Genomic DNA, 17,496 nt, shown 5'->3' with positions numbered 1-17,496 from the left:
GCTCCCCATACTCTGATTCCTATTTTCTCTCCTTACACCAAAGAAGCACATTTGCTGCTTGGCTTACTTCCCTAACCTATTTTTGCCTGACATCAACAGCCTAAATCATTTATTCATGATTGCCCTCAATAAAGCCATTTTTCTCATTGATTCAGGTGAAGACATTGATGTTTTTATTAGAGAGAAAATAGTTAACAAGAGTTTTTTGTCCATTATTGAAATGATTCTTACGATGAAAAGATTGAAAATCTCCAAGTCCTGCTCATAACACAGGGCTAAATCAATTTGTGGCAATGCTTGAATAATAAATAGCTTTTTTTCTCCTTTTCATTACTTATATTTGTCTTCATTTAGATTCAGCACCAACAACCCTGACAAAAAGAGTAACCTGTACAAAAATATTATCTAGACCTGTGTTATGCAATGCAGCAGCCACTAGGCACTTGTGGCTCTCGAAAGTTTAGATGGGCCCAATCCCAACTGAAATGTTCCATGAGTATGAACTGTACACTCATTCTCCACTTGTACATTAAAAAAAGGAGAGAGAATGGCCGGCATTGCGGCCCAGCCCCAGTATGGCTTCGCATTATAAATAAGCACGCGCTGGTTCAAGTCCCGGCGCTCCACTTCCGCCCCAGCACCCGGTTCTTGCGCCTGGGAAAGCAGGGGTGGATGGGCCACGGCCTTAGGCCCCTGCCACGCACGTGCGAGACCCGGCTGGAGTTCCTGATCCCCGTTGTGGCCATTTGGGGAAAGAACCAGCTGATGGAAGATCTCTTTCTGCCTTTCAAATAAATAAATCTCAAAAAAAGAAAAGATCATGCTGGACATACTGGGTTAAATAAAATAGTAAATAAAAATGCTTCCACCAGTTTCTTTTTATTCGTTTAATGTGGCTTCTAGAAAGCTCCTAATTACATAAGTGGCTGGCATTTGTAACTCGCATTAGGTTTTTATTAGCACTGGTAAAAGAGAAAAATGAGAGTCGCAGTGAAAGGTGGTGCATTTTCTTAACATTTCTGGGGGAGCTTAGAGAAAAGGGAAGAAACCGAAGCGAAGTCCCAGGAGGTGTGACCCTCTGTGATAAGTACCTACGGCTAACTGGGATGGAGGGGGCGTATTGTGATGCCGTTTCTTCTCCCCGCCCCCGCTGTTAACGGAGCAGGTGGCCGCGTTTCTCCCAGGGCCCCCCTTCCCCGCCAGTCCTCGGGTCTCGGCGGGAGCCGGGTCATTGAACACACCTGCGCGCCCACGGAGGTGCGCGTCCGCGAACCCTGGCGCTGGGTCCACGCCCCCTCCCCCCGTATTTTTATTTTCCTGCCATCAACCGTCAGTCTCGCATTTCTCTCCGGAGAACCATCGAGTAGGTCGGGCCCGCCTGGGGTAAGCGCCCCACCGCGTCCCCCCCACCAGCCCCAGCTCGGGACCGGGAGCCGAGACGCCCCCGCCGGGGCCCGGCAACGTAGCAGGGGGAGGCCCGGCGGCCGAAACGCCGCCGGCCAGGCGGCCCGCTGGGCCCCGGCTGCCCGCCAGCCGCGAACGGGACGAGCCGCGGCGGGCGCGCCCGGGGCCTCCGGGCCGCGGGGGGCCGCTGTGACCCGCCTCGGCCCCGGGCGCGCCGCAGGCGGGGGAGCCGGGTTTCGGAGGAGAATCGGAAAGCGCAGGGTAGCCGAGGGGGGCGGGTGCTCAGGCAGCCGTCCGCTCCGCCCGAAGCGCGGAGGAGCCGAGCCCGGGCCCGCCGCCCTCCTCCTCCATGAGGCCCGAGTGAGGCGCAGCGGCGAGAGCCGGCCCGCGGCGCCTCCCCCTGCGTCCTGCCCCGGAGCGCAGCGGCCGCGGCCCCCGGAGGTGGAGGAGGAGGAGGAGGAGCATGTCGGACGGTTTCGATCGGGCCCCAGGTGCTGGTCGGGGCCGGAGCCGGGGCCTGGGCCGCGGAGGGGGCGGGCCTGAGGGCGGCGGTTTCCCGAACGGAGCGGGGCCTGCTGAGCGGCCGCGGCAGCAGCAGCCGCCGCCGCCGCCGCCGCAGCCCAAAGCCCCGGGCTTCCAGCAGCCGCCGCCGCTGCGCCAGCCCAGGACGGCCCCGCCGCCAGGGGCCCAGTGCGAGGCCCTCGCCGGCTCCCAGCGGCCTCCCCGGCCCGGGGCGCTCCCAGGTACGGAGCTGCTCGAGGGTCCCCGGCCTCCGGGGCCAACGCTTTCTCCCGACCCTCCCCCTCCCCACCCCGACCCTCCGCGCGGGCCGAGGCCTGGCGCGCCGGCTCGTCTCCCCCGCCCTGGTTCCCCGAAAGCGTTCCCCGAGGGCGGCCCGCTTGTGACGGGGCAGGGACGGGCTCGGAACCGGGTTTCGAAGGTGGCCGCTAGAACCCTTTGTGCGCCCCGGCGGGGGGAGGGGCCGGTGCGCGGTCTCGGAGTTCTGGCGTCCGGGGAGAAGTCCGATCGCCTCCCCCTCCCCAGCCCCGCCGAGCGAGACCCCAGGCGAGCTATACCACCTCCTAACCGACTCCCCGAGCCCGAAGCGGGGAGGGGGGGCGCCCTCCCGCGTCCGTTCGGGAGGCAGGTACGGTCCTAAAGGAGCTAAACGCGAGCCTATTGTTCCCTTTGGCTGGCTTTCTGTGTACAGCCTAGGAGTAAGCTTAAATTTCGTGATGGTTCCCGTTGAACTCGTAAAACCCTGGCCCTCCGCAGATGGTTTTTCCGTGTGTAGTAAGTCGGTGTACAAAGGAATGAAAGCCTCTAACACCACCGCCCCCCCCCCTTTTTTTTCCTTTCTCAGAACAAACGAGGCCCCTGAGAGCTCCACCTACTTCACAGGATAAAATCCCACAGCAGAACTCGGAGTCAGCAATGGCTAAACCCCAGGTGGTTGTAGCTCCTGTATTAATGTCTAAGCTGTCGGCAAATGCCCCTGAATTTTACCCATCAGGTTATTCTAATTATACAGTAAGTATAGCCTTTTCTTACGACTCTGGGTTAACATTGCTCGAATAATGGTGTTACTGTTTCATTTATCAGTGTTCGCGTGCTTCTGTACTACACATAAAAACACGTCATTCCGAACTCCTTGAACTCCAAGGAAACAAACCTGATTCTGGAATATATTTTGCCATTATAGTCATGGTATTAGAATGTAAGCTTGAAAGTAAGAATTCTTGACTGTTTCGGCTTCTGTTGTATTCCCAGCATCTATAGAGTGTAGGCTGATAAACTCAATGTAGTCAGGACATCTTCTATTTTTGAAATTACAATGTGTTTCCAGACTTTATAGATAGTCCATAGGAGAGCAGCCACACCAAACTGGGGTTTCTTGTTTGCTTTCTAATGTTTATTTTCATTTACTTGGCAGAGAGAGGGGAGGAGAGCACTTTTTTTAAGATTTTTTTATTTGAAAGAGTTAGAGCCAGAGGAAGAGAAAGTTCTTCCATTTGCTAATTCACTCCCCAAATAGCGGCACAAAAGTGAGCAGATCTCAAGCCAGGAGCCTCTTCTAGGTCTCCCTGGGTGGATGCAGGGGCCCAAGGAGTTGGGCCATCTTCCACTGCTTTCCCAGGCGCATTAGGAGGGAGCCGGATCAAAAGTGGAGCAGCTGGGACATGAATCTGTGCCCATATGGGATGCTGGCTGGCGCTCTATGCCAGGGCTTTAACCAGATACACCATAGCAGCTGCCTAGGGGTAGGGGAGTACTTTCATCCACTAATTCTCTCCCCAAATGTGTATAACAGCCAGGGTTGGATCAGGCTGAAGCTGGGACCCCAGAATCCGATCTAAGTGTCCTATGTGTGTAGTAGGGACTCAAGTATTTGCTGTCACCTGATACCTCCTGTCCATTAGCAGGAAGCTCAATGGGAAATAGGTGGGACTCACACCAGGCATTCTGATGTGGGATGAAGGCATCCTAAACAGCACCTTAACACCTGTGCCTATTACTTGCCCCTGGTACTTTTTTGAATCTTGAGAGTATACATCTGGTCTCTTGTTTCTAGTGATAATTCCATTATGTTAAAGGTTTCTGGTGCAGTTAACTTGTATACAGAAATTTAAGGGGTTTTGATAAAATGTTTATATATAACTTTTTTTTTTTTTTAAGATTTTGAGTGGTAAAGTTACAGACAGTGAGAGGGAGAGACAGAAAGGTCTTCCATCTTCTGGTTCACTCTCCAAATGGCTGCAGCAGCCAGAGCTGGGCCGATCCAAAGCCAGGAGCCAGAAGCTTCTGGGTCTCACGCAGGTGGAGGGACCCAAACATTTGGGCCACCTTCCACTGCTTTCCTGGCCATAACAGAGAGCTGGACTGGAAGAGGAGCAGCTGGGACTCAAACCAGAGTTCTGGTGCTCTGTACTACACATGGGATGCCAGCACTGCAGGCGGAGGATTACCCTACTCCGCCACAGCGCCAGTCCCTGGTAGAAGAACTTTTAAGCTTTCATATTTATCTTTGTCAATGACATAGCAATTTTTTAAATTGACCACACATTTTTCTTTAGTAGCAAAAAACATAAAACTCAGTTGGGATGTGTAGAAAGGAGTTTGTGCTAGGTTAACCGAGATGAGTAAATGCATGGGGATTGATTTGTAGGAAAGTAGGGCAGGAACTTTTCAACCAAGTTGAAGAGATGATAGGTAAAACAGGTCTTATGATTAAGAATTACCTATCTTTTAGCTTTAGTGAAGTATAACCCAGAATGGTGTACATAAGGGTTAGCTCAAAGTTTCACGAAATTGACACACAGGTAACCAGTGTCACAGGAAACATTATCATCATCCCCAAAGCCCCTCTGTCACCTTCTAATCATCAGTGTATTAGACTCTTTTTGATGTAATAGTTTTGCCTGCTTTCAAAGGTTATGTAAATGAAGTCATACAGAATATATTCTTTGTTTCTTTCATTCAGCATCAAAATTAACCCAAGTGTAGCATATAATTGGAGGCAGTTTATTCTCAGAGCATGCCATCCCATGACTGTATCACAGTCCATTTGTCTATTGATGAACACTGGACCTCTTCCACTTCTGGGCTATTATGAATAGAGCTGCTATTCCTGTCCATGTCTTGGTTAATATATGCCTTCATTTCTGTTTATCATGTACTGAGGAGTGGAGTTGCTGGGATATAATGTAGCTAGCTTTAGTAGAGCCTACCAAATACTTCTCCAAAGAGATTATTCCATTGTATACTCTTGTATTTGATTTCCAATTACTGTACTACCTGGTCAGCATTTAGTATTTTTCTGTTTAGCCATTCTGTTGGTGTGTGGTATCTGGTTGTGATTTTAGTTAGTTTTAGTAGGTATTTTTATTTTTTTAAGGTACAGAGAGAGGGAGAGACAGATCTTCCATCTGCTGATTCACTCCCCAAATGGCCGTAACAGCAGCTGCTGGGCCAATCTGGAGCCAGGAGCTTCTTCCGGGTCTCCTATGCGGGTGCAGGGGCCCAAGCACTTGGGCCATTTTTTCTTCTGTTTTCTCAGTCCATCAGCAGAGAGCTGGATCTGAAGTGGAGCAGCCAGAACTCGAACTGGCGCCCATATAGGATGATAGCGCTACAGGCACATGCTCAACCTACTTTGCCACAGTGCTGGCTCCACTAGTTGGTATTTTCTTACAGTTAACAATGGCATATCTTTAATTAAAGATTTATTTTATTTGAAAGGCAAAGTTAACTGGGCAGGAGTTGAGGGGAGAGACAGGGAGGAAGAGAAAGATCACATATCTGCTTGTTCACTCCCCAAGTGACCTGGAGCTTCTTCCAGGTTTCCCACATGGGTTTAGGGGCCCAAGCACATTAGCAGGGAGCTAGATCAGAAGTGGAGCAGCCATGACTTTTAACTATTGCCCATATGGGATGCCAGCATCACAGGCAGCAACTTCTCCTGCTATGTCACAACGCTGGCATCTGTATCTTGTATGTGTGTGTGTTTTGCTGTATCTACTCGCCAGAGAAACTATGCTTAGACCATCTAGGAATAGGAAAAAGCTTTGGAATTGTAAAAAAAAAAAAGTATAGAGGAGTTGACGTGGGGTGAAATGGACCATTTGTTTTATAAAATAGAAATGGGAGCAACTTGGATTCTTTCCAGGATACTGTATTTGGCTCAGAGGTAAAGAGCCATTGGAAGGCTATGAGTAGTTGAATAAACTCTTAAGGATATTTGCCTTGTAGCATCTTCAGAAAGTTCCCTGTTTTCCTTCCTGTTGACTTAGTTGTTCTATGATGGGAAGGATAGTTTTTTTACCCCACGTAGTTCTGAACTGTTTTTACATAGTTGCAGTGATTCCTCAGGGCTAGAACTGTGTGGTGTTAACCCACTTATTTAGAGCCCTGTCATCTGTTAGGCATTCCCTGCTGTCCTCTCATAGATCAGCACTCTCCATGGTCTGTGTGTACCAGTACCGATTGTGAACTGGAAGCCTCTGTAACCTACAAGGCTGTGTCTTGGTGGTGGGTGGTGTGTGTGTGTGTGTGTTTGAAAATTTAGGTTTTAATTAATCTCCAACACAAGTTAGATTTTACATGTCTGAGTTTGCTGTTTTCTCCAGAAATCAGTCCACTGTCATGGACTTGCATTTTGGTAGAGCAGAAATTGACTGGCACTGAATATATGCATTCCCTTTAAATGGAGTGTGTGACCCCTAATTGCCCCCTGGCTTCCTTCATTCACTTCTAGCCCCCTTGAGTTCTATAAACATTTAGGCTTGCACCCCTGTTTTGGTACATTCTCTAGCCTTACTAGGTTATCCTAATGTGTATCCTTGGCCAAGGCTAAGAGTTTTTCTTAGTCCACTTAGACAAAAGCAGAAGGCTTGCTTTTCCCCCCCAGTTAGGATAAGTTCTTGTAATAACCATAATCCAGAGTTACCCACTTTCTTTCATGTATTCAACAAATAACTGAATACTTACCATAAGTCAAACACTGGAGATACAGCAGTGAACACAGTGGACAAAAATCCTTGTCTCCATGGAACCTCTGTTCTAGTCATATCCCTGCTCAGTTTCCAGAAATTCCTTGTTCTGGTTTTAAAAAATTTTATGAGACAGCTCCCATCCCTCAGTTTATTCCCAAGTACTTGCAACAGCAGGGCCAAAGATGGGAGATGGGAACACGGTGGCAGGAGCCCCAGGACTTCAGGCATTACCACTGCTTTCCAGGGTCTGCATTAACAGGCAGCTGGAGTCAGAGGGAGAACTGAGTATTGAATTCACATGCTGATGTGCAATGTAGGAGTCCTGGCTAAATCTGCCCTCCTTGTTTTTCTTCTGTTCTACACGTGAAATCCATTTCCTAGTACCCCAGATAGGTCTGCTCTAAGAATGCCTTGTTTTTCTGACAGCTTTTGTGGTAGCCTTTTGCTGTTAAGTCTTTCAAAGCTCCAAGCCCACATACCTGCAGTCCTTCCTCTAATCCTGCTACTAGAATTCCCTATTTTCCATAATTTTTTTACAAGTGAGTTCTGTATTCATCTGTTCCTGCTTGTTGCTTCTTCTCAAACTGTTATGTCTTGAATAGTCAATCATAATTCACTTGCCTTGGGCCCTTGCACCCCTGTGGGAGACCTGGAAGAAGCTCCTGGCTTCGGATCAGTGCAGCTCTGACCGTTGCGGCCATTTGGGGATTGAACCAGCAGATGGAAGACCTCTATTTCACTCTGCCTCTCTCTATGCAACTCTGACTTTCAAATAAATCTTTAAAAAAAAAAAAAAACTTATTGTTTGAGTAGCTACATGCATTTCTGTCACTGGGGATTAACAGATGATGAGCCTTTATGTTTTTTTAAGATTTATTTGAAAGAGTTACAGAAAGAGGTGAAGACAGGTCTTCCATCTGCTGGTTGCCAGTAGCCAGGAACTTCTTCCAGGTCTTCCACGTGGGTGCAGGGGCCCAAGGATCTGGGCCATCTGCTGTTGATTTCCCAGGCCATAGCGGAGAGCTGGATCGAAGAGGAGTAGCTGGGACTAGAACTGGTGCTCATAAGTGATGCCGACACTTCAGGTCAGGGCTTTAATCCACTGCGCCTCAGCACCGACCCCAAGAAAATTGTCAAACATCTCCAAGAATAGAGAATGATAAATGAGTCCTGTTGCCTCAACAGTAAACTACATTCTTGTTTCTGTATCCCTTGTCCATACATCCGTTCCCACTCTGAAGAAAATCCTAGTTCTTATTTCATTCATGAATGATACATATGTGTACATAAAGATTTATTTATTTGAAAGTTACAGGGAGGTGAGACGGTGATCTTCCATCAACTGGTTTACCCCTCAAGGCTGGGTTTGGCTGAAGCCAGGAGCTTCCAAGTTTCCCACATGAGTGGCAGGGTCCCAAGGGCTTGGACTGTTTTCTGATGCTTTTCCCAGGTCATTAACAGGGAGCTGGAGTGAAATGGAGCAGCTAAGTCTCAAATTGGTGCCTATCTGGGATGTCCGTGCTGTAGGTGATGGTTTAATCCACCATGCCACAGCGCCGGCCCCAGTGATATTCCTAATGTTGACATTAGCATTTTAGTGAAATGAATTTATACTGTTACACCACCTAGTAAATTTGCCAGTAATGAGAAGACAGCTCCATCCAGGTAAATGGAGATGTTATAACATCATCTGTTGGGCAGGGAAGAAATATGTTTCCATATACTTTATTTTATTAACATAATGAGCTTTATCATGTAAAGGATCCTTAAAAACAAAATTTAAAAAAGCTGTGCTAGAGATGTGCCAGTTTAAACCCACCTTGTGTTTGTTTTGGCCAGTTACATGGAGTAACTTTTTTTTTTTTTTTAAATCTGTAGGAATCCTATGAAGATGGTTGTGAGGATTATCCCACTCTATCAGAGTATGTTCAGGATTTTTTGAATCATCTCACCGAACAGCCTGGCAGTTTCGAAACTGAAATTGAACAGTTTGCAGAGACCCTGAATGGTTGGGTTACAACAGATGATGCTTTGCAAGAACTTGTGGAACTTATCTATCAACAGGTAGGTTGGCTGATGGCCTATGATGATCTTCGGATAGCTTCCTTGAAACGGGGATAATGGTTAGTTTTAGAAAGAAACTGGATTCATCTTCATCCTCTGTACGTGGTAATTCTTCATGGTTCATGGCTGCTGTCAGGTCTGCTTTGTATTAGGTTCCTGTAATTCAGGATGCCAACTAGAGCCAAGTTAGACTACACACTTATCTATGTAGCCAAGGCCCTACACAGGCAGTAAAGAAAGTATAGAAGGAAAATTGGGACAGTTATGAGAAGACTGTGCATCACATGACTTTTTTCCCTTCTGTCTGTTTTATAGGATCTGAAATCAATGTACAAGAAACACTGCAATTTTGTTACGTCTTAAATCATGTAGCATGGGAGTAATTGAGAAAAACATAAAACTTATGTTTAAAAGAGCCATGCTGCACAATATTCTGTCTTAATATTTTTGTCTTGACTTCCATTTAAAATATAAGGAATTACACTATAACTCCTTGAAAGTCTAATGTCAATTGAGATTGTTTTCACATATTTAGTTTTGATCCCAGCATGTTGATCATTGACACACTAATGATATCTTAAGAATGAAAAATACAATATACAACACTGGCATCTTAAGACAAACCTTTTTAGGAAAATTTTGAGAGCAGAGACAGAAAGCACCCATCTATTGGTTGAATCCCTTAAATATCCACAATGGCTGGTGCTTAGCTAGGGTTAAGGACAGGAGCCATGAAAGCTCTCCAGGTCTTCTGCATAAGTGTTAGGAACCCAACCACCTGAACCACCTAAGCTCGGTGACCACTGCCTTTCAGGATCTGCCTTGGCAGGAAGCTGGAATCAGGAAATGTGAGTTGGGAATAGCATGTAAACACTCCAATATGGAACAGTTGGCTTAACTGTTGGTCTAGATGTCTGCTCCTATGACAGTTTAAGGTCAGTGTAAGAATGGCCAAAAACAATAGAGAGGAACAGAAATATAAACTTTAGTCATTTAAGCAAGTATAATTCAAATTTAGAATATGTGAATGGGGCCAGAATTGTGGCATAGCAGGTAAACCCACTGCCTGTGATGCCAGCATCCTATATGGGCACCGGTTCGAGTCTCAGCCGCTCCACTTCTAACCCAGCTCCCTTCTGTGTGGGAGACCCAGATGAATCCCTGGCTTTGGCCTGGCCCAGCCCTGGTCATTGAGGCCATTTGGGAGTGAACCAGCAGATGGAAGATTGATCTTTCTGTCTTTCCCTTTCTATTTCAAATAAATCTTTAAAAAAATAATGAATAGATGATTATAATAGCAAGTTTATATTGGATACTTTTCCAAGTTCCTCTAGACTGTTATTTAATACCAAGATTACCTAGTCAACTCTCAAGTTTTAAGAAATGCTTGAGATTTTATAGAACTGTTTTATTCTGATTTCTATTTTCTGCCTCAATGGATTAAAAAGGAATATGAAGTAAGAAAATGGAAGAATGTGCTTACCACTTTTGGCTTTTCTTGTTTCTCTGTTTCGGCTATTCAGTAGGGTGTGTGATTATAGGTCTTCAGAACTGGGTCTATAACCTGATCATTACAGTCATTTCTATGATTTTCCTTAAAACCAATTTTTTGGGATACAATCTATTGTTTTAAAGTTTTAACATTCTTTAGTTGATAGTACATTGACCATATACACAGATTTATCAACAGCTTTTAAATTTCACTGTTGTAAATGAAAATGGAAATTTTAGCGAGTAACAGAACTAAACACATTCAACTTTGTTCCCTTCCCAGAGCACTAAAAATGACAATATGGGGATTTTAAAGAGTTAGAATTCCATAACAAAAGTAAGGAAGTAAAAGCCTTCATTTTGAAGACTAGAAAGCAGGTGACTGAGTGGTAACTGTCTTGGCAGACCCAAATTTCAATTCCAGGCCAGTTGGGAAAGCTGAGAATCGCTTTGATTTATAGTGCAGACCCTCCAAAAGGCTATAGAATAGAATAAGTAGGGAGTGATTTTTAAATTGGTAGACAATCTAAAAAATTAGACACTCTAGGTCTGTTTTTGCATTAAGTAGCCACTAGAAAGTTTTATTATAGCCCTTCTCAGGAAGTTAACAAAGGGGGTATTCTACCAAAAAGGGAAATTAAACCAAAGGCAAAGATATGAGAACCAAGGAAATGGAATTCTACAGGAGAAAAGCGAAATGAATCATCCAGATGATAGTGAAAGGAGATTCCAAGTTAATAGCCACATTCACAGTAGGCCAAGAGGCAGCCAGTCTTCATTGGAGTAGGTCAGAAGGCTCCAGGAAAGAGTCCCTGGTAAGATGAGCACACCTGCTGTGTTTGGAAGTAGTAAGAAATTTACAGCCCAGTGAGTTCAGGGATAAATCAGTGAAAAGTCTATGAAAACAAAGTAGGAAAAATGAGTAACTTAAGGAAAACATAGTTGTTACAGAAAAGGAAAAATCGGTGTAATACATGATTCAGCTGCAAATGGAAATACAACTGAAAAATCACAAAACCATTTTAGGAGATGGAGGGAGTGGGAAATAGTGGAATGGGGTGAGTTAGCAGGATGAAAGCTAAAAGCTCGTCATTCATAGTGGGAATCTAGTAACGACGTCTAAACTGAAAAAATTTCATTCATGGGAATACAGAGGTTAAAACCTTTTTAGCTTGAAGAATTGGAAATGGTTGTCCATGGAAGTAAAATTGGAATGTAGGTGAGAAAGTAGGAAACTGCTGTATGACAGGTTTTGTAGAACTGAAGTCTTAAATTTTTAAATCGTACGTGATAACTTTAGAAAGAAACTAAAGGACCATACACATTGGCAGTAACGGGAAGAGTATGAGTTTGAATTTCAAGTCTTGTGGTGCCAGCTAAACATGTATGATGAGAAATCAGTCTGTAAGATCTAATAATTAGAAAGCACTAATGTATGCTAGGCAATGCTAAGCACTTTACATGTTGTTAACTCATTTAATCCTCAATGAGTGCAAGATATTACGGTTATCCTCATTTATATCTTAATAGAGAGGTTAAATGATTTGGCTAAGGTTACCACACCTAGTTAAATAGACCAGAGGGACATTGGGCTGTGTGTTAAATCTAAAATTTGTGACTTGAGCCATTAGTGTCTGTTAGATGGTAAACTGTTTCCTACTATTCTTTAAAACATTCAATTAAAGTTCTTGCATATTGCTTTGACTATATAACAGTCTCTGATATGTACTGTTAGTGTCTTCGTTTTTTTTGTTTTTAATAGCCATTTTGACTTTCTTTACCCCAGATGTTTGAAATGTTGTTTAACGTACCTGGTATGAGACACTTTATCACCCTAGCTGAAGCTCAGGGAAGCATCCATAGTCACAAAGCCAAAGGCCTGGGAAACTTACTCTGACCTGTTAGACATCAAAGTCTTTGTCTTGCCACTGAAAAGCACCACTGACCAGTCATTTGGCCACTGTTCACATGCCTAGTTATCATCATGTAGTTGGGAGTTTGCATATTTTATGCAAAAATGGGTTAGCATCAAGAAATGTCTAATTGCCTTCTGGTAGCCTCAGAGAAATGAAGCAAGGGGAAGAACTTGCATTAAATGTTTTCTTTGAACCTGTAATGTTGGGAGGGAGAATGAATTTAAATTTCCTTATGCTTACCAATTACAGACTTGTAGATTTCTCTATACAACATTGATGGTCGGTTTTGTGAACCAAAATGTGGTTTTCTTTAGAATGTTGCTAAGTGTTTGCATTAATAATGATGTATCTATGTCATACAAAACTTTTCTTTTTAAAAGGCTACGTCTATCCCAAATTTCTCTTACATGGGAGCTCGCCTGTGTAATTACTTGTCCCATCATCTGACGATTAGCCCACAGAGTGGCAACTTTCGTCAATTGCTACTTCAAAGGTCAGTGTGAATATGAAAATTAAAGGAAATATATTTCTATATGTACCATTCCTCTTTTCTAAAGACCATCTGTTAGAGAAAGTTATAGGGGAGAATAGGGTGGGCCATTCTTATTTGCACAGTCCTAAAACTAATCAGATATGTCAGTATTTTTAAGTAATGGTCTCTACCTTTTGGTTTTGTGATTAGAAAGGCTTTTCCTTTTCCAAGATCTTAAAAATGATCACTTACAAGTTTCTAAGGATTTAATTTTATTTAGATAAGAATAAAAGTGAATAATGCATCCTTTCCTTACTTGTTTGAACTACTTTTTATCATATTGCATTTTTGTATTTGGGTTTTGATTCTGGACTTATATTCCATTTAATCACTTACTCTATCCATTTATAATAGCTCTACAAAAGCTATAATGTTAAAAGTAACTGGTCTGGTTAGTTTTCCATTTTTTTGTGGAAGTTGCTTTGCTTGTTTTATCCAATGAACTTTAGAATCAGCGTTTGAAATTATACAATCTTTTTGGTATTTGTTAGGTATTTGGGGCATGATACTTATCTAGTTTAGGGAAAACTAATTTTCTTACCATTTGCGTTGTCTTTAATAAGGTCTTCAATTTTGTTGTAGTTTGTCTATCAGTTCTTTAGTATGAATGCCATTGTATGGTTAAACTGCAGTGGAACAGAATTAAGATTCTAAAGGAAAACCCCAGAGAAAGATTAAGCTTTTGATGAATGTGGTACTTCAGATGCATATGTGAAGGATAAATTATGTTGATAGCACACTGGTTAGCCATTGTAGGGAGGGAGGGGAACAAAATTCCTGTCTCAGTCCTTATACCAAAATAAACTCCAAACAATACAATGGGTACTAGGGGGGAAATTGAAAATTAAAGTTTGGTAAAAATCCTTTCAAGCAAGACATGAAACCAAGAAGTCCTAAAGTAGATTAACAAATTTAGTTACACATAGATTATAATTTTGGAAGGGAAGACATAAATTATATGAAGTAAAATAGCAAAATTTACAACACATGACAGTGAGCTCATTTACTTTGTATAAAAAGAATTCTTAGGAGTAAGAAAAAGACTATAGAAGTATTTGGAAAGGCTTTGAATAGATAGTTTGGAAAGACATAAATAACAACACATAATAGCTTCTGGAAAGATAGGACATGTGTATTTCTAGGCGGTAGAATCCCTGAAAAGCTACCATAACTGTTACCTGCTACTCACCCGGGCTCTGCCTTCTGGTTACTTATTTAAAATAGGGCTCACACCCTGTCCCAACCCTTGGAAATTGGGGTGTAATTGGATTGTAGTGGAGCCTGAGTATGCCTTTCTTAAGCTTTCCAAATGATGCTACTGTGTAGCCATGGTTGAGAATAACTCTTCCCATTCTCTTTGATTCTCTACCCCTGTGTGCTTCTGTAGTACTTCATTACTGTTAAGATATTAATGTGGAAAAATAGTGATATCATAACAAGTAAACAGCAAAGCATAATTCTGCCTCATTTAAAAATGAGCACTGTAATACTTTCCTGATAAGTGCTTTAAAGGCAACTTCCATTGTTCTTTTCCTTATCTCTCAGTTATAGTGGTATTATAGGTGACTTTGTTCTTTATATTTTTTTTTGTTTTAAACTTAAGTAAAAATTTTAGTTAAAAAGCTTTAGCTTAAGCCGGCACTGTGGCTTAACAGGCTAATCCTCCACCTTGCGGCGCCGGCACACCGGGTTGTATTCCCGGTCGGGGCACCGATCCTGTCCCGGTTGCCCCTCTTCCAGGCCAGCTCTCTGCTGTGGCCCGGGAGTGCAGTGGAGGATGGCCCAAGTGCTTAGGCCCTGCACCCCATGGGAGACCAGGAGAAGCACCTGGCTCCTGCCATCGGAACAGCGCAGCGCGCCGGCCGCAGCGCGCCTACCGCGGCGGCCATTGGAGGGTGAACCAACGGCAAAAAGGAAGACCTTTCTCTCTATCTCCCTCTACTGTCCACTCTGCCTGTCAAAAAATTAAAAAAAAAAAAAAAAAAAGCTTTAGCTTAAGAACGTCTAGGGTCTTTCACTTAGGTAATCAACCATGTGTAGGGTAGGTATTTATTTTGCAGGTATGTAATTACAGCCTCATATACAATTTAATGGAAAGTACATCAAAATTTTTGGAAAATGGGCTAAATGAGTTTATTCTGGTGCAGAAATATTGAATTCCATGTTTAGGTTTTCCATAATACACAGTTCCACAAAGTTGTTTATGTTTTATTGTTTTAAGATCCATTTATTTAGAAAACTAGTTTACAGAGCGAGAGATTCAGAGCTTTATCCGCAGGTTCACTCCATAGATGGCCACAATGGCCAGGGCTGGCCCATACCAAAATCGGGAGCTTCATCAAGGTCACCCATGTGAGTGGCAGGGGCCCAAACACTTGGGTCCATTTCCTCTTTTTGCAGGCCATTAACAGGGAGCTGGACAGAAGTGGAGTAGCTGAGACACAAACTGGCACCCACATGGAATGCCAGCCTTGCAGGCAAAGGCTTTACCTGCCATGCCACAATACCAGCCGCTTCAACTATTTGAAGACCAGTGATACATGTGGATAAAATCAAACTTTGATTTTTCCATGCACTTTTTGAAGTTCCCTTGTAATCACAGGGTTTATGGAAAAAAAAAGATGGTTTCATATAAACTTTTAGTTCCAGCATTTTAACAGAAAGGAAAGTGGTCAACAACAGCTGAAACAACTGAGTTGCTGTTAATTGCTCTTTTCCATTATTAACCACAGTGTTCTATAAATGTCTAGCCCTTTCTTTTTTCTGATGAGGTTTTAATATGTATGAGAAAGTAACAGATGTCTTACCACATCTGACTCAAACACAGTGGTGCTCAGTTAATAGAGTTTGTAACATTGGAGTTGGTCAGCAGGCACAAGAAGCCATCCAGGTTTATTGTTGGCTCATAAATAATCTAAGGTAAATTCTTGGGCAAGTAGTTTTTTTTTTTTTCTTAAACTTACACAGACTATTTGAAAGCCTTCCATTCTCCATAAGCTCTTCCTTTTGTCTTTAAAAGAAACTGAACATCAGCTTTATAAAACAAATGAATTTCGAAGGGTTTTCTCACACTTTATCATTAAAAATGTACTTAAAACCAAAGTTACAAACTCTTATAAATCCATCCTGGTAATAAAAGCTGGCACTGTAGTTCACTTATGAACATAATTGGGGCCCACTGTGATTAGTTTAGACATCTTGTATGAGCTGTGGCTGTAAGCCCTGAGAAGAGGATTTGTATTATCTGTATGAAGCAGTTGGGCCTAATCAGAAGAAAATGAAAGGAGGGAAAATCAGACATGTTTAGATGCCATTGGAACTGAGACCATATCGGTTGCTTTCTGTATCATGGTTCCAGTTGGAGTTTCTCTTCACTGTAATACTTTCCTGATATGTATAATGGAAATTATAAAGATGGACTTAAAAAAGTATTCATTTTAAGCATAGAGGCCTTGTATCTATATATTTTTAAAGATTTTATAAAATTCTTACATATATCCTACATATTCTTACAAAGTTCTTATATTCAAAAAGGTAGAAAATCTTAGGGTAAAAGCACAGAGCTTTCTTCACAAAAAGCCTTTAAGACTCAGTGTGAGACTTTGTTTTGGTGACAGTATGCTATGAACCTCAAGAAACTAATATTGCTTAAATATATTAAAAACTTGATCTGAGCCGGCACCGTGGCTTAACAGGCTAATCCTCCGCCTTGTGGCGCTGGCACACCAGGTTCTAGTCCTGGTTGGGGCACCGGATTCTATCCCAGTTGTCCCTCTTCCAGGCCAGCTCTCGGCTATGGCCCGGGAAGGCAGTGGAGGATGGCCCAAGTGCTTGGGCCCTGCACCTGCATGGGAGACCGGGAGAAGCTCCTGGCTTCGGATCAGCGCGATGCGCCGGCCGCAGCGGCCATTGGAGGGTGAACCAACGGCAAAAAGGAAGACCTTTCTCTCTGTCTCTCTCTATCCACTCTGTCAAAAAAAATTTAAAAAAAAACTTGATCTGACAGTTTTATTTTCAACGATTCCTATCAGTTTCTTAAAACTGAGAGCCTTAGTATGAAAAGTTAATGAAGATATCTCTTGGGTGGGAACACTTTGTCTTTACTATAGAGGGTCAGAGCATTAGAACATCGTGCTTAACTACCTCTCTTGCTGTGGACAGCCAAATCAACAAATGGTCGTCTTTTTTGACTTCTTAAATAAAGCAATGTGAGATTATAAAGATTTGTCTTTTTTAGGTGTCGGACTGAATATGAAGTTAAAGATCAAGCTGCAAAAGGTGATGAAGTGACTCGAAAACGATTTCATGCATTTGTACTCTTCCTGGGAGAACTTTACCTTAACCTGGAGGTGAGATTTTTTTTTTTTTTTTAACTGTTAAGAAAGCCTGAAAACATAAATTAATCTCACTAAGGAACTTTTGTTCACATTATTTTTCTATAACATTCCAAGTGAAACAAAAGGGGGAATGGGAAAGAAAGAAAATGGCTCAGCACCTACTCTTGATAGTGTTTGTACTAAATCCAATTTCTGTAATATTTGCTTCACCTACTCTTTGTCAGGATGTTGAAATAATTGGAGCTAGTCTTTCCTTTTTA

At 43.1% G+C, this 17,496-nt stretch overlaps 1 protein-coding gene across 3 annotated transcripts in view; it reads left to right on the top strand.

The window, feature by feature from the left end:
• The first annotated feature begins 1,282 nt into the window (after positions 1-1,282).
• PAIP1 (poly(A) binding protein interacting protein 1) overlaps positions 1,283-17,496 on the top strand; it is a 32,249-nt gene continuing 16,035 nt past the window's right edge. Inside the window, exons 1-5 of one of the 3 annotated variants that reach the window (XM_062211777.1) lie at positions 1,283-1,383; positions 2,768-2,934; positions 8,775-8,960; positions 12,748-12,860; positions 17,137-17,248. In XM_062211777.1, the coding sequence (XP_062067761.1) occupies positions 2,839-2,934; positions 8,775-8,960; positions 12,748-12,860; positions 17,137-17,248 (507 nt within the window). In that variant the 5' untranslated portion in view covers positions 1,283-1,383; positions 2,768-2,838. Of the gene's footprint in view, positions 1,384-1,681; positions 2,148-2,767; positions 2,935-8,774; positions 8,961-12,747; positions 12,861-17,136; positions 17,249-17,496 lie in introns of those variants that run through there. The other 2 variants (XM_062211775.1, XM_062211776.1) reach the window with 2 other exon arrangements.

This window comes from Lepus europaeus, chromosome 15 (assembly GCF_033115175.1).
Source record: "Lepus europaeus isolate LE1 chromosome 15, mLepTim1.pri, whole genome shotgun sequence".
Taxonomy (NCBI): Eukaryota; Metazoa; Chordata; class Mammalia; order Lagomorpha; family Leporidae; genus Lepus; species Lepus europaeus.
This window is presented reverse-complemented; position numbering and strand designations above follow the sequence as displayed.